This window comes from Netta rufina (genome assembly GCF_964035555.1).
Source record: "Netta rufina genome assembly, chromosome: 3".
Classification (NCBI taxonomy): domain Eukaryota; kingdom Metazoa; phylum Chordata; class Aves; order Anseriformes; family Anatidae; genus Netta; species Netta rufina.
In genome coordinates, this window is record NC_140125.1 from 49,707,102 (window position 1) to 49,733,536 (window position 26,435).

General features: G+C 37.3%; 1 protein-coding gene across 1 annotated transcript in view; it reads left to right on the plus strand.

Annotated features, from left to right (window-relative positions):
• The window catches only part of PRKN (parkin RBR E3 ubiquitin protein ligase), a gene marked incomplete at its 5' end in the record, with an annotated part of 618,384 nt that overhangs the window by 310,885 nt on the left and 281,064 nt on the right, over window positions 1-26,435 (plus strand). The window contains one exon of the mRNA XM_084284418.1: window positions 19,650-19,786. Within this exon, the coding sequence (XP_084140544.1) occupies window positions 19,650-19,786 (137 nt within the window). The remainder of the gene's footprint in view (window positions 1-19,649; window positions 19,787-26,435) is intronic.

The following is a 26,435-nucleotide window of genomic DNA, read 5'->3' on the forward strand; positions in this document are numbered from 1 at the left end:
AGAACTGAAATTCCTGAAAAGCTTTGGGAGTCAAAAGCCATCTTCACTAGTAGTTCCTTGGTGGCCTCAACACTGAAAATCACTGAACCCATTCAATAACACATTACCAAAAATGTCTTCCTCCAAAGATGGTCAACACATTAATTTACTGTGCCTAACCAGAGAAAAATATTATGGTTTCATGTACTATTTCAGGATTGTGGCAATTTAATATTGCTTCAATCCAAGTGAAAATACCCTCTATGAAGACAACCTTTCTTCTTTCTCCTCTTTGCTGTTTGGTGTTTATACTGAATGAAACACTTCAAAAATTTGTGTTGTAGACTCAGAAAAAAAAAATATAATAAATTAAAAAAGAAAAAAATTACAGAAAGGCAATCTTGATGAGATACAAATGGTAATTCTGAGAATGTGTTTGGGCTTTGGGGGGAATTTTTTGTGTGTGGTGTTTTTTAAGGGAGTGGATTTAAGTTCCAGAAACTCTTTTATGCTGCTTATGAGAGTAACACTAGAATGGCAGAGGTCTCTGAAATGTTTATGAAATCTTATAGCAGCATGTAATGGAGATACAGAGAAGAGGAACAAGGAGCAAACAATACAAAGAAGATCAGAACAATGCCAAACTATTATATTAGGATTCAAATGCCATTAAAATCTTGTCTGGCAGAGATGGGCCATATCTCATTAAAGATTCCCTCCAGAGAAAGCATAAGAGACATTCTCATGCTGGTAGACCAAAATTTTATTATGTTTATTTCATGGTTCTTTACAACACCTGTAATTTATTTCAGTGGTATAGATGCTGTTCAAAGAGATTTCCATGTGCACAGTAAAAGGGAACTCTTGAACTGAATATAGGGAACTTGGCAACCTTTACACTTCAGCTCCTTATTGCCTGTTCTTTCCTTTTTGGTATATCTGGCATGAAGTGTTTTAGAGTTAGCTCAAGAAATGCTAAAACTCTTCCCACAAAGTTTACTTAATAATCTGGAGACAAATAATGATCAGTACTCTGATTTTTCTTGTTGAATTTACATCTTAATTAATTATGTTTAAAATGTTGAATGTGAGCTTATATTTTGACAACAAATACCTTTGGCTGTTTTCTGACTTGAATTTAGTTTATTAGCATTTCAGGTTCTGTTTTGCTTTGATTTGGATTTTTTTATTTGTTTGGTTTTCACTATCACAGCATTAACTTTATAGGAAAGAGAAAAAAAAAGCAAAGCCTTGCCAGTCACAGCATGCTGTCAAATCAGGATGCACATCATATGCAGTATAATTTACAAACCTAAGCCTCTACCTGTACTTTTTTCATGACAGTCTTCCCAGTTTGCTTTTTTTTTTTTTTCCTAGTTCTTTCTTTCATTTTAACATAAATGTAGACAAGCTGAAATAGATACTAAGTAAGAAAGCAAGAACCAAAGAAGCCACCATGAATTATTCATAAATTGTCTTATTTTCTGATGTATTTGATATTTTCTTTCTTCCCAGAGGATAAAAGATATTAGGAATGGGTATGTGTGCCAACGTTAAGGTACATCAAGCTTGGTATTGTTCAGTATTACAACAGAAAATCCTTCAGTCAGTGAGGGTTGAATGTGTGTACACAGATAAATGTGTTTTATATCACGGTGACCTAGAAAACTACGGGATCTTACTAGCTTCTTGAAACCAAACTTTTTTTCTTTCATTTTGTGATATGGTGACAAAAGAATGGGAGAACAGGGGCATATTTATTTTCTGTCTTCAGTTTATTTTCTGTTTTCAGCACAAGCAACTAATACCCTTGGGGAGGCAGGAGGGCTTTACAGATGCTTTTTAAATTCAGAAATACATTTTAATTCACAAACACTTGCAAGGAGATTTTTTGTAAACTATGGAACAGTAAAGACCTATAATTTGTAATGCAAACAGTTAAAAAGCATATCAGGAGATAAAGAGATAGTTTGAAATATCTTTATTTAGTTTGTTCATGCCTTGGTGGTTAAATTTTCATTTTTTAGTTTTGTAGGAATTTGTATGCATAGATGTGTTCGGGTCCAAGGAAATCTGACAGATCATTTGAGTCATGAATGGGAAAACCTAAAGACAGAAATCAAAGAAAAAGAATGAGCTCACTCAACACTAAAACTTCAAATTCCAGAGGTGAAGCTGTGGAGGTTGTCTCTGATGGCATATCTGTAGGAGCTCTATAATGTAACCTTGATTTGAAATTGAAAGTAAGAAGACATATTATTTTTATCATTTGATAGAATATCATATATTATGTTTTCGAAAAATTACTGTTTTAAAATCAAGTTAGAGATTACCTTGGGATGGGTTTGCTCAGGGTCTCTCTCAGATTTTGCTTGATGGAAATATCAGACCTTCCATCCATGAAACACATTTTCTGAGGGCTACATATCAGCAATGGGACTCTTTGCTGTACTGAAGATGATGTATTTCATTAGAAGAGATAACTGACAAGATACCAAGCTTATTTTGGCAGACAATTTAACATTCAACTTGAACACTTGCAACTGCAAAAGGAGTTCACAGATTCCAATGGTGAAAAGGGGAATAAAAGGAAATCTTAGTGTATACTCCCCTTCAGTTATTATTGTTCCTTTTACTAAAATAAGTTTAGACAGATAAACATAGGAACCAGCACCATTTTCATCTGACCAGAATGTAAAAAAAAATAATTTCAATATATGGATATGGTAATTCATGCGTAAATGATACCTTTCCTAAATGCCCAGACTTAAGGCCAGAGTAACTGGGTTAAGAGCACTTCTTGATGAAGCGACTGTTAGTTATGGCTATGGTAGTTTCTTTTAAGCATGTCCTTACTGTTATTAAGAAAAATGGATCCCTGAACGTGCCGTACCAGTAAGCATCCAGACGCTGTATTTTTCTCAGATTTGGCTGCTTCATGTAGCCTGCTCCCTGGATAATCAGATAGACATGCTTCAGCTGCTGGTTTCCAGTTGTTGCAATAATGTGCTAACATGCTGGTCCCCTGAAACAGCCTGCTTATTAACTGTGATGCCCAAAATGCCATCTGGAGTCTTATTCAGACATCTATAATTATTCTGTCTACTTGTGTTTGACTGTCTGCTTTGTTCCACTATGTGTGTTCTTTATTCCTTTTTATTTTTTATTTATTTATTTTTTTTTAACTTAGTGTAGAATTATTTCATCTTTTCATACAGTAGCACTAATACCTCTTCTATACATTTCTTATACATGGAGGTGAACATACAAACTTTCTAGAAGTAGATCAAGGGAGCAAACAGCAGAATCTCTCTGGCTCCAAGTTAGAGTGAAATCACATGATAGTCAGCTTGGCAGATAGCAGCAATCACAGAGGATTGAGTTCTCTGCTTCCTGTCTTTATCCATTTACCTTTGTGCATAGTGGATATAAGATATTTCTGACTCACATGACAGTGAGTTGCAGTCTCAGTGCAAGTGGGAATGCCCATAAGAGATGCAAGTCAACAAGGACAAGGAAGAGGTTCCCAAAGCAAGCGAGTGGAAAGGGACCTGTAAATAGGCAAATTTGTTTGATCTGTTTGTATCATCACTGTCCTTTCTGTTATGTGAAATCACTCTGGGTATCTTGCAAAAATCATGAAGAATTCATGAAATTATTTTATTTGGATATTGAATAGATTCTTTAGGGATGTGCTTTGGCTCTTGATTAAAATGGTCATCAGTTGTAACCACATAAGAAAAATGTGAAACTGAAACAGGAAATAATAAGAAGGAGATAACTGGCATGGCAGTGAAAGTGAAAGATATTTACATGTATGTATAATATGAGGTACCCAGAAAAATTAGTGTATGTCCCCAAGGTGTTCTTGACATGATTATATCTTACCAAAGTATCTCAGTGTAGGACCTCCTGGCAGAATTGTCAGCACATCAGCTGCTGGCTGCTGCTAACCTAGCAAGCATCCATAGTTTTCTCCGTGCATTGTTTAGCTCATCCTTTTCCTGTCCAGATGTATGTAATTTGAAAATAGCTCTTATTGTGGGATAGAAAGGGGATGAGAAAGAGTTAAAGGTTTGTGTATGATTACTGGCATGTGCCAGCCAAAGCCAGAGAAGTGTGTATAAAGGATGAGGGGGTTAATAAATGGGCTGGAGATTAATAAATAGTCAGTATTTAATTTCAGCTTCTTGTCCTCAGAGAATTGAATTTGCAATATCAATGCAGTGATTCGTGGACAGTATCCCCATCTAGGGGTAGATCTGAATATTTCAGTTGTCTAGAGCCTGGATAGAGGGGGAAGGGAGGCTTTGGGAAATACCCAGATCCAGTCTGAGATACAACTTGGAAATAGAAATAAGTACATGCAGACAGTGATGCATTTATTGGTAGGATGTGGTGGGAAAAAAGAAGCTGCTGTTTAAAGGATGACTTTGAAAAATCAAGATGAATTCCAGACTTGTTAATATTGCAATGCTGTGGTGCTGTAGTGCAGTCAAAAGTAATGAGCAAGGGATGAGTCCTGCCTTGCCAGCGTCCAACACGCTCTGCAGAAACAAGGAAAACAAGCCGTTCGCAGCTTGGGCTGTCAGCAAGACAGGAGCAAGAAGGCAGAGCAGCGTGTTTGTAAAAAGCCTGCTGCTTCTCTGCAAAATGCAGGCAGCCAGCCACTGCTTTTTAAGTGTCTTTGCTAGAATTAATTTTAATTTTAGCTGTTGTAGGGACATCTGATGAGACAAGATGCAGAACCTGAGCCCTCATTCAGACCAGATAACCTCTCTTCCTTTGGAGAAAGAATTGTACAGATGCAGGCTGAGGTCACAGGCAGGGTGATTTGGGAAAGCTTGCACTGGGGCCAAATAAATTGTGCCTGGCATGGAGAGAGGCTTTTTGCTCTTAGGCCCTTGACTTTCATGACCTGCCTAATTCACATAATTTTTTGTTTTTGTTGATGATGGTGTTTTTTCTGTCCTTTTATATAAAAATGCTTTATGTGAAAATGCATCTTTGAATTTGAAAATATATAAATAATAAGGCAGTTAGGAGAAAAGAAAATATTCTGTTGTTATTGAAGTGACCTTGTTGCATTCCTTTTAACTCCATCCTCTTTTTTTTTTTTCTTTTTCTTTTTTTTCCTTTTTTCCTGAAATAAAATTATTTGAACAAGATAACCTCTTTGTATCTTTTTAGAAAACACGACTTGCTCATCCAGTTGCCCTTGCAGGGCTTGGGGAGAGTGAAAAGGAAAAATAACTGCATGTAATTTAATGTCAGCCATTTCAGCTGACGAATTTAACAGAATTATGTGCAGTACTTTTTCCCCATCATCATTCTGATCAAGTGATCCCTAGTAGAAGAAATAACCAGATTAGGACTTCAACGTGACTATTTGCATAACTGAGCCTGTATGTGCAACTGGAATGAACAGCCTGGCATTGGCAAAACTCCAGAGACCCTAAATCAAAAACCAGAGAGAGAAACAGACAGAGAGGGAGGGATGAATACTGTATTCAAACAGAAGTTATTGGGACAAATATTTGCACAGTTGTGTCACTGTGGGATGCTTATGGTAAAATAATCCTGTTCAGCTCTCCCAGTTTAATAACTTTGCACAAGTAGTGGTGCAGCAAACACTTGACTGATTTTTATTTTTTTTAGGCTACTTTGAAATAATAAGCATATTTCCACATTAATGCTAAAAAAAAAATAAAAAAATAAAAAATAGACTGTCGCCTAGCAATACCAAAGCCCAAGCAAGGCTTCTTTCACCCAAAGTGTATTAGTAATAAAACTTCTGAGCTCTGTTTCTCCTTTTATGTGTGCATGTGCTGTGTGGCAACCCATTTATGCATTTTCTGCTGTGCTGGGGTTTACATCACTGTCGTATTAGTCTAAGCAGAATGGAGCAGATTGTTTATTTTGGTTTAGCTCTGCTTCAGGCTGTAACATCAGATGTAGCTCCTAGAGTGACAAATTCCAATTGCAGTGTCACAGATTAAACAAGGGTACAGAGGAGCCCTGCAAGCAGTTTTGTTTCTCATGGGAGGGAAAGGATACTGTGCTTGCTGAAGTTAATATATATGACCCTCAACATGAACAAAATAAAATAAAGCTCTCCCATAACTTTTTTCCTGCTTAAAAATACATTGCCCAGAACCACTCATGCACATTGTTCTGTCGATTTGTATTTAGTTAGTTAGCTAGTGTTAGTCACCTTTTACAGACTGAATGAGACAACTCTGCATTACATTTATGAAATACAGTAGTTTTTAGATTTGCTTTTTTTACTTGTTCTATTAAATACTAATATCTCATTCACAGAGTCATAGTTTGGTTGAGATTGGAGGGGACCTCTGATGGTCATCTGGTCCAAGCTTCCCTGCTTAAGTGGGGCCACCTACAGCAGGTTGCCCAGGACCACATCCAGGTGGTTTTTGAGGTTCTCCAAGGTGGGAGACTGCACAAGCTCTCTGGGTAACCTCTGCCAGCTCTCCGTTGCCCAGGCAGTAAAAAAAAGTTTCTCCTTATGTTCAGATTGAAGGTCCTGTGTTTCCTTTTGCACCCGTTGCCTCTCATCCTGGCACTGGTCACCACTGAAAAGAGCCTGGCTCCATCTCTACATCCTCCCTTCAGGTATTAATTGATAAGGTTCCCCCTGAGCCTTCTCTTCTCTAGGCTGAAAAGCCCCAGCTCTCAGTCTTTCCTCCTGGGAGAGGTGCTCTAGTCCCTTCATCATATTCCAGGCCCTTCACGGGACTCTTTCCAATATGGCCCTGTCTCTCTTGTACTGGGGAGCCCAGAACTGGATGCAGCACTCCAGGTTTGGCCTCACCCATCCTGCATAAAAGGAAAGGATCATTTCCCTTGACCTGCTAGTGATACTCCTCCTAATGCAGCCCAAGATACCATTAGCTTTCGTTGTAGCAAGGACATATTTCTGGCTCACCTAAATGTGAAGGTTTTGGCCTCCTTAAAAGTGTTACAGTAATTTTATTTTCTTTGCCTTATAATTGAGGTGACATTTTTGCTGCAGTTTTCTGATTGTTCTTTGTGACCTCTCTAGGCATCGTAACCCATTATCTGAGAAGCACTCACAGAAGAGTTTGCCACAAAATATTGATCTCCCACTGGTTTCACAGTTGACCAGTTTTACTGTCCTCAGTGTAGCCAGTTCTGATTAATGCAGAACTAAGCAAGATTAAAATGAGGCCTCATCCTTTGAGTACAGATAAGAATCTTGACAAGGTTGCTGAAACTCTTCACCTTTCAAGGTACACAACGAATGTATGCCATGAAATTCACTGCATGTGCAAGATGTTAAGGTCATGCAGTGGCATGTGTGGCTTTTAAAAAGCTGCAACATTTTTTTCCACCCTTTGAAAACATGTATTTAAACCATTATTTAGACCAGCCCCAACATCCAACTGTTAGTTAAATTGCAGGTCTTATTTCACCATATAACTTGTCAAACGTTGGATATTAAAAGCTCAAAAGTTTCTTGGTACTTAATTTAATGTAAAATAAAGATGTGAATAGTGCTAAGAAGAAAACTGTTGACAATGTGCATCGTGTTGTGTTTAGCATAAATGAATCTATACCTATTTCCTTTGTATTCCTAGAAACTGTAGTCTATAAATGCAGCGTGCAGGATCAGATTAATAGGAAAAATGTTTCATGGGAGGGTCATCCTCTTTTGTTGAATTAGATTCAACAAAATTTGTCCTTACAGGAACCCATGGTGACCAAGTTGGTCTTAATTTGGCAACACCTGAGGGTAGAGTAAGAGAGATGTCAAAGGAGGAATCTTAAGGACAGAAAGAGAACAAAGTCGTAGGGAATTAATTTTGGAGGAAAAGGTAGTGCTGCAGAGAGTGCTCTGTTTATTTAAATGATGGAAGAACTATCTGCTCAAGGCATTGTAACTGTCAACGCAAGATGCAGGAAAATATTTTTTAAAAGAAAATAGCCACAAGTACATGAAATAAACAACTAACTAGCCCTATTTTTAGATCTCTGTGGGATGCCTTTGTAAGGTAGAATAGGTAGTTGCTGTACAGATACAGGAAAAGGAATGAAGACTGAGAGTGCATCTGGGGGCATACAAACTAGATTCCTCGTGCTTTCTTTATATATATTTAATTGTAGAGTTCATGATTATGTATTTTCAGTCCTCCTCTCTAAGTAGTTGATGTTTGGAAAATCAGAACGCTTCAACAGAGGTCAGGGATTTTTTTATGCTGTTGTCAGCTGACATGTCAAGGTGCTTTTTTTTGAGCTGTTGTGTTCACAGAGTGCAGGACGCAGATATTTCTGCACTTCTGTCACTTCATGTTTAACTTTAAAAGGAATATGTGAAGCAGAATTGGAAGATATGTAAGCAGCTGACATGTCATGTGCACTTGGAAATGTGTCCTGAATACTAACAGTGTTGCTTCTAATCTGATAAACTTCACCCCTTGTAACAAGGCTGTCTGTAGTGAGGCCAGCTCTCAAATAAAAGGTCTTTTGCGCAAGTACACTGAAACCCTGTGTAGGCACTATTTATAAAACCTGCACTGCTTCAGCACACAGATGATCACATACAGCATGGTGATTTGAAGCAGTAGCAGGCTGCAGATTTTCTGATGCCATAAGACAAGGAAATGTCACTATCTCACACTTTAATAACGCAGGCTAGGGTTCAAGGGCTGCTCTCTTTCATAACTGTTGTTTAGAAGAAGGCAAACCTGACAAATAACACGAGTGAATAGATCACCATGAGGCAAGATAATGTACGAGAGAATAGGAAACATAATTGATGCATCATATCACTGGGAGTGTGTGAACCGGTTTTCATAAGAATTGGCCTGAACCTTCTTTTGCGGATCAGTCATGCTCACAGATTTTGGCAATTTCAGGAAGTGATATGAATTCTTCATATTCTTGCATTGCTGAGTATTCCTAGTTTTCATAGCTGTAGCTGTCATTTCAAGGAGTCTATTTGTTTTGATTCCTTTTTCCCTTTTCCTTCCCAGTCTGCCAGGGGGTTATGAAGTTGCCACAAAGGTGGGATGAGGCAGAGTCAGCTTTGCGGCTGACTTCACCTGTGCAGCTGAAGATGTAACTGCTTGACATAGTTCGTAGCATAAGCATCTTAAAAACAGCACCATATTGCTCTTTCAGCTTTAACTTGGCTAATGAATTTTTGCTCTCTTGGAATCTGAACTCTAAATCAGGTCAGGCAGAGCATAGCAGTGAGATTCACTGGCCTTACCAGTTCCCAAAACTCCTGAGCAGCTCCTTCTTACACCTACTATTTTTTCCAGTTAGATAAACTGTAATCCAAACCCTAGATCATATGCAGTAAGTGTCATGTGCTGACAGATCTGTCAAAAGGAAATAGAAGGTGGAGGAAAACTTACCTTAATAAGTGTCTGATAATATTTCTCAAGATTTGTAAATATATTTGTCTTAGTTTTTCTTAGAAATTACTGGGATACAGACCAGGTTTCTACTTGTAACCTGTCTTTTCTCTTGAGAACAGGTTAATTCCTTTTACACACAGAAAGAATATACGAGAAGAGTGAATATCAATAGCCTCAGTGGGAATGATCTATGTATGCTGGGAAAGCCGTAGATAAATATGAGAAATCAAAACTATTAATTAGTGTTGACAATTATAGCTGTTATATCCGCACTGAGGAAGCTACAGAGCTTGCTTGCTGCATACTCTGAGCAAATGCTTGAATCAGGACAAGGAAAGGGTAAGGTCAGAAGCCCGTATTTCCTTCCTTCCTTATTTGTTAGTCCACAATAGCTAGCTCAGTGTGAGCTGAAAAGTAAACTGCCTCATGAAAACAAAGAAAAGATGGCCAAAAATGAAGTATTAATGAGAGTTCTCAAGATATATGTCCTTTCATGCACAGTCTTTTTCCAGGAAGTTCTGGGACATATATGAATATGATATCACTATTTCATTAAATAGAAATTAGGTCTACCTGAAGAACAGAGAAAATGGCCGCCACATTTTTTTTACTTCCAATATATCTTCTTTTCAGAAGGCATTCCATGTTAGCACCACAAACAGCTTCCACAGGATTTTCAGAGATGGTATTCTAAAACGATGTGAATGCTCTTGCTTCCATTACTACAGTACTCAGTACATTTAGGAGATAGATATATCTTACAGATGCTAGTATTTTATTGTCTTGACTGTACTCTGCACATCATTTGGACATCAAGATCTAGAACTGAATCATAAAATCTCAGAATGGTTTGGGTTGGAATGGACCTTAAATACCATCCAGTTCCAACCCTCTGCCATGGGCAGGGGCACCACCCATGAGACCAGGTTTCCCAAAGCCCCATCCAGCCTGTCCTTGAGCATTTCCAGGGATGGGGCATCCACAGCTTCTCTGGTCAAGCTGTTCCTCACCACCCTCACAGTAAAGAATTTCTTCCTAATATCTAATCTAAACCTACCCTCTTTCAGTTTAAAGCCATTACTCCTTGTCCTATCCCTACACTCCCTGACAAAGAGTCCCTCCCCAGTTTTCCTGTAGGCCCTCTTTATTCACTGGAAGACCTCTATAAAGTCTCCCCAGAGCCTTCTCTTCTCCAGGCTGAACAATCAGCCTGTCTTCATAGGAGAGGCGCTCCAGCCCCTTGATCTTCCTCTGGATGTGTTCTAATACTTCCATGTCCTATATGTACTGGTGGCCTCAGAGCTGAACACAGAGCTCCTAGTGGGGTCTCATGAGAGCAGAGTTGAGGGGGGACCATCACTTCCCTCAACCTGCTGGCCATGCTTTTAATACAAGTGGTTCTATGGAAATGAAAAGTCATTACTTTGGTGAATGTCAGTCTTTCTAAGTTTTACACAGATTATTAGATCAGATGGATGAATGGGGGAAGATTATTCCTTAGTATTCCTGTAATTCTTTGAAAAAAACCAGGCACTAAGAGGACCAGTCAGCCTCCAAATAAACAATACAAACCTAATGAAAATGTATGCTGAGATTAAACAGGAAAGAGACACATAAAATTATTTGGAGAATTGCCAGAATCTTTTTCAGTAAATCTTTATAATTTTCTGCAAACTGTTCCTGAATATTGGTGCATTTACAAATGGAGAAGTGATACTTCCTAAACTTTGTAATGACTTGTCCATTTTTACTACTTAATTTCTTTGTTTTTTGTTTTTTTTTTTTCTTCTTCTCCTCTCCACTCCTCCCTTCCTTTTCTCTCCCCTCCTCTATCATCAAAGAAATCACATTATGAATATTCTTATGCTAGTGATGGTAAAAAATGAAAAAACAACATAAGAAGGACATAAGCCATTCTCACTGCTAGTAAAATTTGCTGGTGGACATTGCAAACTATTTTCTTCAGACTATTAAAGGAATTTAACTGTTTTCCATGCTTACAATCTACCAAGTCAGAGTATGTACAATGAGATTTGCTAGCCCAAGGCTCATTCTTCTTCCCTTTGAATAGAGGTGCTGATGCAGAAGGTGTTCTCAGGTAACTGCACCTTGACACTTATGCAAAGGTATTTGCCTTGAGGAGGAAAGGGTAAAATATTATCTGTAAAATATAATGATATCAAGGAGTTGAAAAAATTGCTTTCTATAAAGAAATCTCTCTATTAAAACAGTAACTTCAGGGTGTTTTTGTTTATAAGATAATAATCATATCTTTGTTTGAGACTGAAGACTCATTTATTGGGAAGCAGCCTCAAGTTATTGTTTGGATGAACATTTAAATTGAATATTCATATTGGAAAAGAAAGATGAGAAAAAGCATAAAACATAATGTTAACGTGGTGAAAGATAATTCTCTAGGAGCAAATGCACTTAATTTAGAGCTTGTATCTCCTGCTTCATGTTACATATTTCTTTTATCTCTCACCTTCCCCCATTCTCTACCTTACCTTGTTTTAAAGTCTTCTTTTCTTCTATACATGTTAAGAAGGCACGGTCTCAAAGTTATTGTACCATGGTTTATTTTCAAAGTTAACTGGGAAGGAATAACTGAAATTTTCACAGTGGAAACATGCTGTATACAACAATGTTAGTCCCTCCTGGAGTCCAAGGGATCGAAACGGATTATGCATATGACAGCATCCCTTAAGATGATTTCCAGTATTCTTTTCCTCCTGTGTCTTTACAGGGATTTCAACATTCACAAGAAGGCAAAAGGAGGTCATGATTCTGCTTTGCTTTGAGTGTTAGGAAACTTTAATTCTATGTATTTACAGAAAACATAATTTTCACAGGCTGTCTCCAAAGTTTTGGTTTGGGGAATGGAGGTGTAAGCCTAAGAATAAGAAAACAGAGTAATTTAGTAAGCTCCGGTATTAAAAGCAGAGTCCCAGAATAAGCTTCTGCCAAAATCTGTACTATTAAACTCTCCACATGCTAATTGCTGCTGCCCATTGGAGACAGTACATGCTAACTCCTGAACTAAGCCCAGGAACTGTTTGGAACATTGCTATTTTGCAAGCCTAAAGCCATGCCAGGGCCCCCTCCAACAATTTAACATCACAGAAGATTGCATTCCAGTGGCATAAGAACATTTGCTGACACTATTTATTTAACTAGTATAGATGTAGCGAGTAAGACTAAATAAGGTTTAAATCACTGGAAGAAATTGATGGGATCCTCAGAAACCAGGCAGGGAAATAAGAGGCCAGTGGGGCACAGAGTTATTCTGAGCATTTCATTTATTCGTCTTTAATTTGTGGACGTGCTGCTTGTGTAGGTGGAGTTAGCCCTTCCTTCCTCCTCTTATTGTGATATCCCTTCATTCTCCCAGCCTCATCAGTTACTCAGTGTTTCCTTGTTTGTTTTAATTTTATTTTGTTCTGAAAACCAAACCAGACTAATTTCTGGCCATACATGTATGTGTCTAGTCTGTCAAAGCTGAATGTCTGTGTTCACAAAGTCAAGGGCCTGTGAAAGGGAGGCTCTTTGAGCAAAAGGGAGCATGTGGATTGCCTGCAATGTACAGTTTTGCCTTTCCTGTAATCCTGCTGAAAACTGGGGAGGGTGAACAAAGCATCTGCCTCTCTTTGTTAGCAAAAGGTAAAGCTACAAGTTACATAGGTTGTAGGAGGTGGAAAAGATGCAAAAGAGAGTACGGAGGAATCAGTTCACAGTACGTTGGTGCTCTGCAGGCTGCAGACTTTGTGAGCTAACATGTAAGGATGCTTCTCTGCCGTTTCCACTGTGATCCTACTGATGATTTTGGTCTTATTTCTGGTGTTCTACTAAGTGCAGTTACAGTATGTGTTAAAAAACATGGTGAGCCTGATGCCAGGGCAGTCCTTGAACTTCCAAGGGCTTGTTGGGAGGAGCAGAGCAAATGCCCAAGGGCTCCTGAGCTCTGCAGAACCATGCAAAGCCCTCCATGCTCTGTGGAAAACAAAGACATTGCACACTTACAGTGTCCTGGTCCTGGGGGTTGTTCTCGTAGTCCCACTGTCAACGGGCCTCAGGGTTTGGGTTAGGGCAGTATGAGCTGCCTCCGTGGGTCACATTTGTCATCTTTGGCTTCCTTTACTGAAGTCTTTTCCTTCTCTCCCCAGCAGTGCATTAATAAGGTTTTAAAAGTACAATGAAGGAAAATAAGCAGGTTCTACTGATCTCCTTTCAAAGCATGACTGATTTATCAGTTATTTGCTGTGCACAGAGCTCTATAGACAACTAGGCTGATAGATTACAGGAGAAGTTTCTTCTGCAGCCTAATCAGTGTCTGTTCTTTGTCTCAACATGGAGTTCAGACAGGGGGTGTCTGAGCAAGCGGGCACAGCTCTGTTTAATGCAGGGCACTAATGTAAGTATGCCAGTACATGTAACAGTTCCCTTGCCTGTGTCATGGGGTGGCAGATGCTGTTCCCAGGCACAGTGGTGGCAAATTTTACAGGCAATAATGCGTGTCACTTCCATAGTATGAGAAGAAATTTAAGAGTTAACAGAAACACTTCTGAAAGGAGCACTTGCCTTCATGTGTGCTAATTGTTAGTGTGCCTGTCCTCCCGTGTTCTGGTTTATTACTCTCAGACTGTCCCTGGGTTCTGGCTGTTTGGCACTGCTTTCCAACAGAAATAAGAAACATGAAAGCACATTTTAGAAGAAAATTACACAAGAAAGGAGAAAGTAGGTCAGATTTCACTTGCCAATGCCCCTTTAAGTTAACAGCTGTGGGTCAGAATACATTTTTATACAGAAGCACAGCCAGAAAATCTAAGCTCGAGCAGTGATGTCTCATGCTGTTTGTAACCTTCACTTTACGACCTTTGATGTGTTGTGTGGCAAGCGATCAAAGACACAAAACTAGAATATTTTTGTTGTTTTAATGGATTTAATATGTTAGCTTTTTGAGAATACTGTATTTATATATTCTGTTTTGTTTAATTGACACAGTCTGTGTAAAGATTTATTTTTCATGAACCATGAGGAGAAAAACAGGGATGTATATTTCTGCGTTCCTAAAAGTCTATGAAAAATGGGTTCTTCTCTGTGGTATTCTTTATCATTGATTCCTTTCTCTTGTGAGGTCATGATACCTATTTCAAATACATAGCCCTTGCCTAAGTATTTAGGAGTCTTCATTGTTACTTACAGGTTACTCTCTGCAGTTGCAGGGGTTAGTCTGTATATAGCATATACACTGTGGTCAGTCTATAATAGCATATTTCTCATTAAAAGGCAGAATTGGTTGCTGTTCTTCCCTGCAAACTGCCTGCATTCTAAAACAGAAATCACTGTGGTAATTTTCTATATTTATTTATATTTTGTATAAATTGTAGTATGTTTCTAATAGAATTTAATGACCTACTCTAACTGGAAATACTTGGAAGTATTTTTCACGGTAAGAAAACCATGCATGTAAAGCATGATAAACAGGAAGCAATTCCTTCAATAGTCTTAAATAGGACAGTGGACTCTATGCAATAGAAAGGAAAACCAGATGTGGCACCAGCTTTGTATGAATTAGACGACTTTACTCTTCCTACACATGTGATGGATGAATGAAGTGGCTTCTTTAGGCATTGTAATTTTGGTCTGTTACAAGGGTAGAGACAAAAACTGATTGAGTGCTACTCAAGGATAGTATTTCTGTTTAATTACTTCGATTGTTTATGAAGTATGAGAGTGCCTGTAGTGTCTACGTAGTCTAAGTTTGCATTTCCCATAATTTCACTTTTTACACATTTTATTCAGTGATTCATCTTTTCTTGAATGGTGCTTATCGATCTGACCTGTAAGTTAACAAAAATTCATTTTGGAATAGCAAAGAGATCCATTTATAAATGAAAATGATTTCATGGTACTTATATAGAAAGCTTTTTGAAGTACAGGAAAATTGCCAACATGAAAAAATGTATTAGAAATGCACAAGTGTGTTATGATAAATATAGCACTCAAAGGTGGGGTTAAAGGCTGTGATATAGCTTTGTGCATTCAGATTTATTTGCTGCACAGAAATGAATCCCAAATGGCTATTTTTGCTTCACTGACTGTAATCCCAACAAGGCAGTCTTATAGACATCTGCTAAGGTTTTTGATTATTATTTGGTTAAGATTTTCAGACTGAGGTGAGAAAAATCCAACTGTCACCTAGAAATGACCTCGAGGGGGTTTCACAGATTTGTCCGGCATGTTTTTCACAGATTTATACAGGATTAGCTATAGTTCTCACTCCAAAGTGCTTCAGACTGCGGCTACTCACATTTTCTGAAAAATAATGGAGTGATGTATGTGGTATACTGTTTAACTGTTAGTCATTCAAGCTTTTTTTCAAAATTGGAAGGGTAAAGACCAAGAGGGGGACAAATGCCTACCAAGTTGTTCTTAGGTAGGCACTGAAAGATACGTCAGTTAATCCACTGTCATATAATGCAAATAATTCCTGATGCTAAGTAGCCCCTCATGTTCGTAGCCACTGGACTCATTCCCAGTATATTAATAGCAGTCATGAGATTTTGGGATATACTAGAACAATTCATTTCCCAGTGGGATTCTTATCTAAACAAGATCAAGTCTTCATATCTTTATTTAGCCAGTGCACTATTGTAGTGTATCTGAGAATTATCTGTGCTTTTTCTGTTTCTCAGTTAGGAGAAAAAGGAAAGAGCGTGCAGACCAGACAGTGTTTCCATCCGTCCTGTTGTTGTGCCACAGTTATCCGACAGTAATAACATGAAGCAGAAACATTTAGGTTCTCCTTTCTTTTTCATTTAAGTAAATTCATGCTGATAAAATTCTAATGAAAAGGAATCAGAGCATAGGAGCAAGTGACTTATTATGGAAATTTTCTGTGATGCATTGTAATGGTGGATTTTCAATTTTTAAAAGTGGTTACATTCCTAATTGGCGAACAAAAAAGACCAATTTATCCCTTGCTGTGAGAAACATTTTTCTTATATATTATTCTCATGAAGCCTCTAATTCAGCCAAACACATTATGTAAATGGAACCTATGAAATACCTTTTAAAATATACATCAGATTTACATTACTAGGCTGTTATGTTAGATTGAGCAAGGGCCCTTGTTACACTATCTAGCAAATTTTTTTACTTTCATAATATTCCTTTCTAAAATACATTGTGTTTGGTTCAAGCAAGGCTTCTATTAATAATTCTTGGGGTTATCCTAAATAAGTATTTACTAGCTCCACCCCAGCGTTATGAATATAATCTCTACATTTTGGTCTTTACTGATCTCAGGAACAAAAGTTCATATCTCTTTTAAAAGTGCTTTCTTTTGAAACAAGATCTGCAAATGCTGCAATGTAGTGACTGTTCTAATGCCAAATTAATTTGGATAAATCTGCATTGCATACAGATTATATTTCTGAAAGCCTTATGACACAGATACCATGAGCTGCAAAATTAACAGACTTAGTTTTGATAGCTAAGGTTGTGTTTCATGATACAGGCAGAACTCAGATTTATATGTAGTTTATACGCATTGCTTGCAAGTCTGATAATGTTCAGATATAGTACAATTTAACATTAATGTTTTTTCCTAAAGATACAGTTTAAATGTGTACCTGTATGGCCATGCTCCTTGTGGAGAATATGGTTTGATTTCAAAGAATTGTAATACATTAAGAAGCAAAATTGATATCACAAAATAATTTATGTTAGTAACTAATAGTGGTAGCTCATTTGCATAGTGGAGTGCTATTAGTCTTGGTTTCCTACAAGTTTAGGTGGAAGTTTTAATAACACCATTTTCATTTTTGGCCTGTTTTTTTCAGCAATACTCAACCACTGAATCGCTCCTCACACAAAAGTTATATTTTGTCTTCAAAATGAAGGTCAGAGAAGTACAACTTTAGATACAAGGAGCTTCCAGTGAAGCTAAAAAGATAGATAGCACAGCAATAAAAATGAGCAATTAACCCTAAAGGAGTGAGATCCTTTAAAGCTATAAGCAAGTTTGATTGTTTTTGGAAGAAATCTTTGAGTTGTTTTTCTTAAGATTACATTGACTGATGAGCCATGGGGACTTCTGCACAGTAAGGACAAAATAACTGCTCCTCCAGGTTTTTCTTTAATGATTTTGGGACCATTTAGAGCTAAAATGATACAGATCAACTTCTCATTTTGCCTTACAGCTGTCTTTAAAATTATTATTTGTTACATTCAGAACAGCAAGTGGGCAACTAATAAGGATTAGTAATGGGGAGGTTTTATTTAATTCAGTTTTTAAGCTTCTTTATTCAACAAAATCCTTAAAATATAGAGACTATATTTTTAGAGATACCAACACACACTGCCATGAATTCTATACTATGTCCAACTCTAAAGCATATTTTCATGGAAGATTAAATGCGTATATACAGTATCTGAAATTATTATTGATTACATTTTGTGCTTGTATTCCCACATTGAGGGCTTGGTGATTTAGTGTTTCAGTGGTTTTTCAAAGCATCGGCTAGCAGGATTTACAGAAGCTGTAACAGTATTGCTAACTGTAATGATTTTATCACAAGTTCTGCTGAATTTGATGTATTTTAATACCTGTCTCACAGAATATGGTGAATATGTGAGAATTCTGGATTTTATATTTCTATATAATTCTCTTTCCTCCTAGTTGCTGGGGGAAAAAAGAAAAAAAAAAAAAAAGAAAAAAAGAAAAAAAAAAGACGTTTAGATGTAGATCTTAGTGATATGGTTTAGGGGAAGACTTGTTAGTGTCAGAGGTTAGAGTAGATGATCTTCCAACCTAGATGATTCTGTGATTCTGAGATTTAAGTCGTTTTTACCCATGTTTGCCCACAGGAGGAAAAAAAATATTGGTATATTATTTCAGCATTTGGATGAGAATCTCACCACTCTTTTCAGCTTAATGCATCTCTCTTTCTATTTTTCCATCTTTGATGCTTGAGGTTGGTAGTACTCAACTCCTCAAGGAAGGGGTAGGCAAGTGGTATAGTGCAGCACAGAGCACATGACTTTATCAAAGAGGTTATAGTCATTACTTTCACAGAATCATAGAATCACAGAATGGTTTGGGTTGGAAGGGACCTTGAAGACCATCTACATGTAGTTCCAAACTCCCTGCCATGGGCAGGGACACCACCCACTAGATCAGGTTCCCCAAAGCCTCATCTAGCCTGGCCTTCCAACTTTGGAATTGACAGGTAAAGTATGTGTACCCACAGTTAGCTGAAGTTAACATATAGAAAACCATAGGCTTATCGCTATTTTCTGCATGTAATATTTACTATATTGTTCACTATACATGTATACTCATTCGGAGAAGGATTTTGTAAGCCACTGCCCCTCCTTGTTGAGGCCACTGCTGGGGAGTTTCAAGCTCAGGAGTAAAACTGTTTTTCCTCGGTTGTCCCAAGTGTTCTTTTTCTGCATTTCCGCAAGCAGCATACTGTCAAGCTTGGGATACCCATATTTAGTTGTTTCCGTGTAGGCATCTGCATGTGTGGTGGATGTTTGCTCGCATTATCATCAGTGGATTTTTCATCAGACAGCAGAGCCAAGTGGGTGATTCATTTCAGCCCAAAGCAGATAGCTGGTGGCTGATCAGCTCCAGGCTCCATTGAGTGCATTTACTATGTGGGAATTTTTCACTTAGCATGCAGATAGATACTTATATATAGCACTGAAGTTTAGACATCTTGTTCCCAATTGAATCCCATACCTCTCTCCAGAAGCTGAATTATTTTGCTCATTTTCAGTAAGGAAGTGCTCTCTCTGTGCAGTTCCAGTGGCTGATTTGAGAGGCTGAAGGCACAGGGTGGTCTTCACAAAATCCAGTTTACCTTTGGCTGGTCACATTTCTATCTAATCCCACCTAGCTTCTATTTGATGTTTTACCATATATGATCTTACCTCACCTCATACAAAGGATACATTCTTAACGTATTTTCCTTGGTTTAGGTTCCAGTTTTCAGTACAGTAAACAGTGCCAGTTTCAAGTTTCAGTAAAAACTTGTTTCCTGTACCTTACAACTGTTTCATGTTAGAAGCCATCTCTGTTTAAAAGTGCTGCAGTATGCCAGGCGAAAATATGGCTTTATGTAGACACTAGTCTTGTCTACTACTAAGGAAAAATTATTACAAAATTCAAAGTTTAATATGAGGATTTTTGTGGAGTTTGGTCCACAGTATACATGGTAAAGTACTCATTCATTTTCACTGTTTTGTTTTTAACAGGAGTCCCGTGCTTGTGTTCCAGTGCATGCATCGCCATGTCATTTGCCTAGACTGCTTCCATTTGTACTGTGTGACTATGCTGAATGACCGTCAATTCATCCATGACCTGGAGCTTGGCTACTCCCTCCCTTGTGTAGGTATGTCTTAGTGGGTTTTCTTTTCAAAAAAAAAAATCATATATATAGATATATGATTTTGATCTTCTTTTTTTAATTGCCAATTAATTTCAGTATACCTACGGAGTTACACTTTCCAAAGGAATTGTTTCATTTCATGGAGGAAATATTTGAATATTGAGGTGGTTCTTGCTGAGCATGTGAACTGGAATATTAACTGGATTCCAAAGAGCATTTCTTTTAAAAGCAAATGCAGATATTTTATATGTATATAAGTGTTTTATAATTGTGAAGTGCTAACAGAAGATAGCATTACACTACTGGTTTAAAAAATAAAAATAAAAAAATCCTTGACCTGCACATCTCCACTTCTGAGTGAAATAAGATGTTAACTCTCTTGGCCTGTCTTCAAGAGCTAACAAAAAAAAAAAAAAAAAAAGACTGCAATAGGAATTTCCAATAGCCTTCCTGTTGATGTAGTTATTGCTACTAATTGTCACTGCATTGAACAAAATGTAGATCACCCAGTAAAGGTGGTAGATAACCTGTTTTCACTGAATAGGAAATGTTTGGCATAAATAAACAAAGACTATGAATCTGGAAGATGTGTTTTGAGAATTGATTCCATTACATTGGCTCATGGACTGCAATCCTCTCAAAAATTTTACTTTGAAGAAGTATATTAGAATTTATTTTTCCTGTTGCTATATTTTCTTACATACATATATATTTGCAACAAGTTCTATGTAGTGCTATAAGAATCATTTTCCAACATATTAGAAGCTGCATAGATGACAACTGCCTGGATGCCTGAATAGCTGACAGGTAACTTTCAAATCACTACATGGGAGAAAAATTGTCAGTATTTCTTAGGAGTGGCATTTACTCATAGTGAGAGCATGCCTTAAGGATGTTGTAAGTATACTAATAAGAGCCATTAAAATTATTTATTATTAATAACGTCAGGAGTGATCTACATGTATCAGTGGTCATCAAATCACATTTCACTAGAATTACTGTTTATGTGCTGCTTACTTGCCAGATTTACTTCCATCCCTCCTCAAATGCAGCTTGCTCTGCTACTGCATGTACACACTGATGTGTGTTGATTTTTAGTATTGTGTAAGAAAACTTGTAATGGAGAACCTAACAAGAACTTTCTACCCAGTGCTCTTTCATTCACCATTACTGTAGCATCATGTGGTCAGTGTGGTCACTAAGTTGGTACCGTAGATAGGGTTCATCTGCCAACCTAGTCTCAGATATGTTATACTTTGTATTAAAATAACTGAGCGTGGAAAAGCTAAAGTATTGCTAATCTTCACATTTCAGAACTCCCCAAATGAAAAAGCTGTTTTCCAAATAATATAAATAGAATAATAAAGTAGTTGTCATAGCGGTAGTTGTTGTAGTAATTGTAGCAAGAATAAGAATAGTACAAGTGCTATACATTTTGTCTCCATTATCTAGCTAGTATGAATATTACTTTGAAAACTGCCTGATGAGGTGCTGCCCTATGCCAATGAGTTGTGCTCCAGTGCAATGTAGTACAGAGATTCTTGAGTCAGAGAATTGTAATGCTGAAGGAAAAGAAATATAGTTGTGTCAATATAGCATATAGGACAGGCTTTTTGACACTGTTGGTAAACTGATGTGGACTGTCCAGGCAAATGCTAGCATTGCTGCACAGTGTTTTTGGTACTGTCCAGGCATACCTGCTTGCACCAGAGCCAGCCTGCTGATCTCTAAGAAGCATTGACATAATGTTGTGCTGACACACTTCGTGTTACTAAGGTTCTCAGTCACAATCTGTGAAAACTCAGCAGTTTTAAATATTATTCCATCTAAACCTAAAATTGATTGCTACCTCTGTCAGTTCTCTTTGTTGTGTTATCAGGTCTGCATCAGTAAAAGCATTTCTAAGCATTATCTTTCAGACTGCATTGCAGCCTGAAGAGTCTGATTGGTGCTGTTATGACTTTACTGCTTCCTTTTTGTAGCTACCTTTAACCCGATTTGCTGGTGTGCAAGAGGTTTGGTTGTTTCTAGAGTTAGGTTTTATTTGAGTTAGGAACTGATGACAAAGTTATCTTTTGTCATGTGAGAAAGATGGGAGGCTGAGTTCCACCACACCTGTGAAGAAGAAAGCTTGTGCTACCAGTCCCAGTGCTCTTACTGCTCCACAAATCAGTTTACCCTCCTTCATAGCTATGGATTCAGCAGCTTTCATCACTAGTGTATTCAATTAAGAAATATTCAGAACAGTATCATGTGATTTTCTTTTCTACCTGTCATGGCACTCCTACCGAATAGTATAAGATTGCATGTTTGCAATCTACAGTTCACAATCTTTGTTTTTGTAACTGCAATTTGCAGTTTGTATTTACATGTGAGGAAGATAAAGCAGTGTTTGACACAGCCTGCTCTAATTACCTCAGTGAAGCCTAAAATTATTTCCTCTTGATAGGAATGAATACCATGGGACATTGCCAAGAAATTACTTTTCTTTCTTATTGTGGCAATGTTGGTTTAATACATGTTATCTCTAACAGTGCTTGACTCAAAGCGAAATATATTTGATCTGAGCTTTATTGAAAGGTTGGATCTTGATTTAAGCCTGCTTGTAAAAGGAATACAAAACAGAGTTGTGTTTACTGTAATGAGCTTTATGTTGCAGTAGGCAACCAGGTGACACAGACCGATCAAAATCCTAGTCTGTATTAATTCATATATTTTTAAACATTACAAACTAATGTCGAAGTGGTATTCATGGTGTCTTGAACAGAAAATACTAGTATTCTGGGTTTGTATGTTGCAAAAGTCATTTCAGTTTTCTGTTTTCATATAATAATTAATTTACTTAAAATCTAGCCCATTTTTTCAAGGCATATGTGCACACATTGCCCTAGAACTGTAGAAGGTTTAGTTTTGTAATTAAGCCTATTTAAATTTTTTGCACTTCCAATTAGTTGTGTTCATTCTAGTGTTTTTGAAAAATAGAGATAACATAATGAACATAGCCTGCAGTTTCCATTAACATTTGACTCACTGTTCCCGATTTTTATCAAGGGAATGTACCAACATAGCAAGATTTTTATATCTTTTATTGGATCAATCTAGAGGTGAAAGCACCACACACACACCAGAATAAAAATAAACAACAGCTGCTACAGCAAAGGGTCACTATGACAGACAAGATCAGTGTTATCACATATGTATGATAACTTGTGCTGGAAACGATTTAGGGATTGCACTTAAATAGTGGTTCTCAAGTACATTTAATATCTTGCTTCCTGGCGCATGTATGCCAGAAGGTGCATTTTGTAATTGTGTTCAGGTATTCTGTGGGGTTCTATCCTTGCTTTTCTCTCTTTTTTTTTCTTTTTTTTTTTTTCTTTTTTCTCTTATTCACCCTAATCATGTAGAAGATAATAGGTGTTCAGAAGGCTATCCCATCTGATGAGCTATGGTATAGCACCTTGATAATGCCATAACATTGCTACATTCCTATACAAAATGTGTCATTGCTGAGATTTTTGGACAAAGAACAAAATTCTTAATTCCTTAGTGTTTAGCTGCTAATCTAGTGCCCAGCAGTGCTACTCCAGCTGAGAACAGCCAGCATGGGAGAACTACAGCTCTGAGCACAGTAACTCTGGTGCATTGATAGGATTAGTTGCTCAGAAAATTGTGGTAGCAGCCCCATGGTTCAAACCCACTGTATCAGCTCAGAGAAAGGATTTATGGATAGAAGCTGGCTCTATTTCATCGGTCATTAGAATAAAAAAGTAAACGTTACAGATTATACTCTCTCTGCCCTTGTTAAATGCCAACAAAAATCTATCCCATCTCGCTGTGTGGTGTCTTGTATTAATGAGGCTTCATGCATAGAAATTTCCATGAGTTGTGACCTCCAAGTATCTTTGAAATAATTAATAAGGTGCTTAGAGGAACAGATTTGCATATGCATGAAAGATCATTTATGGTTATTTAGTTACTGTGCAGGGCAAAGAATCTCATAGTATTGCCTCAAAGCAGGAATTGTATACAAATATACAACGTATTACCCCATTGTATTACATATACTGTTCTTATGATCACTGTTTCATTTTTAAAATAGCATTATGGCATTAGGGGTCTTAGTCCCCAGGGTAAAATAAACTTCCATGGCTCTCTGGGAGAAGGAAAGTTGGCGAGGCCAAGGAAAGGCAAGGTTTTGCACTGCTGTAGGCACTTTACAAAAATGTCTTTGCATCAGTTTATTTCTTATGAGTAATCATATGCATTATGTATTTTAAATGAATCTGGATAAAAGATGCAGATCTCCTGATGACTGTAAAGCACTATTGTATCTGGAAGTAATCTCATTTTACCACATATATATAATTAAATGAGTAAAATTACCACCAATAGCTTTAAAGTATAACAAAATGTTTAAAGAGACACATTCCATTGGAAGAAAGTTGCTGGGGAAGGATAAAAGAGGCATATGTTTTAAGATTATTTTTTTTTATCCCCATTAGATTCTATTTGTATATTAACAGAGATGTTTCTTTTCCTGTGGAGGACATTAAAGCAGTGATGAATCTCTGAATCATCTTTCAAAATTGTAGTACCCAAAAAGAAAAGGGGAGAATAAACAGATAGTCAAAGCAAAGTTTGCAAGTAAAAGGAAGGAGGAAAGCCACATTTGATTTGATTGCTCCAACTAGTGTGTTTGAGTCTTTTTTGCTATAGACAAAATCCCTAATACATTTAGGAAGGTGTGCGTGTTCCTGTGCAAGGGATTTTAAAGTGGCAGTCAGTGATCTACAAACAGAGCCTTCTCAGTGAAGGAGGTGAGGAGGTAGACAGTGGGTCTAAAATCAGAGTGCAGCAGTCAGCACAAGAAGCAAAATTTACCTGGTATGAAGCCTTGATACAGGAACAGTTTCTGCAATCTGTGTTCTCCTGCTTAAAAAGTATTTCAAGTAATGTAGGAAATGGCATTGTATTATTAGAATAATAAAATATAAGAGATTGAAAGCAGACACATTATGCTAAATTCCTGACAGCTATAAACTTTTTGTAATTTCTTGTTTGCATGAAATATCTGAGCATACAGAAGCAGGCGTAGGAGGCTGGAAAAATGCTTTTTATTCTTTACATATTGTACAACTTAGAAGAGGCTTTTTCCACTCCAAGGAATTAATAAACAAGCAATTACAGTTTTCAGAGTGTTTGTGGTGACAGCTCTAGTTGTGTTTTTCTTTTTCCAGCATTGCCCATGATAGGGAAAATGCAGGAATGCAACCATGTTCTCTATTCATGTTCTTAAAGGGATACCTGAGCATCTTTTGGAAGGGCATTTGGAAATAACTGACTTTTTTCTTTTTTTTTTTTTTTTTCCTGGATGATTTCTGTCATTAATTTCCCATGGATCTGGCTGAATTCTACTGTCTAGTCTAAGGAGGGCTTGTATGCCTACTTGTCCTCATGTCATTGTCCTCAGTGTAAACTGGTTACTCCTTCTGCAGAGGGAATGCAAGGACTGCCATGGTAAAGGGCATCACTGTAGAAAAGCAAAACCTTTTTATCCTCTCATTCCTGGAAAGCTTTTCATAAAAAGTAGATTATACAACCTAATACATTCATGCATTTGTTTGATGAACAGTGAACCTTAGATCATTTCCCTATATAAAAATAATTTAGATGTTCATCCTACTCATTAATTCTGACCATATCTTCCCTGTGTATTATGGGCAGAATAAGTATTTACTGTTTCTGTAAATAAAATCATCAGGCAAAGTGAGAATTTTGTGATCTGTTGCTGATATACAGAGGGCTTCTACTCTGTCAGTTCAAGCTAAACTCACAGACTGATCACTGAAAATGTCTCACCAGAAAACAGATCCTTCTTTGTATATGGGTGGGGAGGATTCTGCCATATCAGCATTATGACTGAAATTAATATTTCCTAGATGAGGCAGAAAGATGAGCGAAAAAAGAGCAAACTATGAAAGATTATACAATGAGATAGTGAGATGACCATCTTTCCTTAACTATTTATTGTTCCTTTTAAGATACTCTAAAGTTCTTAGAAGCAATGAAAGAGACGTTTAGATGTAGAGCTTAGGGATATGGTTTAGTGGAGGGCTGTTAGTGTTAGGTTGGAGGTTGGACTCGATGACCTTGAGGTCTCTTCCAACCTAGAAATTCTGTGATTCTGTGATTCTGTGAAAATTTAAATTTAATTTTGAGCTTTTCACAAAAGTAATATTGTATGAAAATGATGTGCTGTTGCTTTTATCTTATCTAAGGCAAATTCCTGATATGTCTGCATTGCACTTTTAGTGAGAGGTTTCCCTTCGTCCTGATCACATTCATACAACCACAGTTCTTTATTATTCATGTTATGGTAGTTTGAACATACTGCATTGACTTAGATGTTAGTTATATTTCTTAGTAAGAGGCAACATCTGTCCCTTTGGGCTTACCATTTGAGTGGCAAAAGAAGGGAAGAGAAGCAGAGGTGACACATCAGCTAGAGGTTACACAAGAGATCATTTACTGAGTTTGTATCGGAAGCCAGGTACAGTGACCCTTCTTACAGTGCTTTTCCTAGGAACATATTGCGTCTTTTTCACCTCTGATATGTTTTAAAAGTAGATTCCTCTGATTTCCTTTCCTT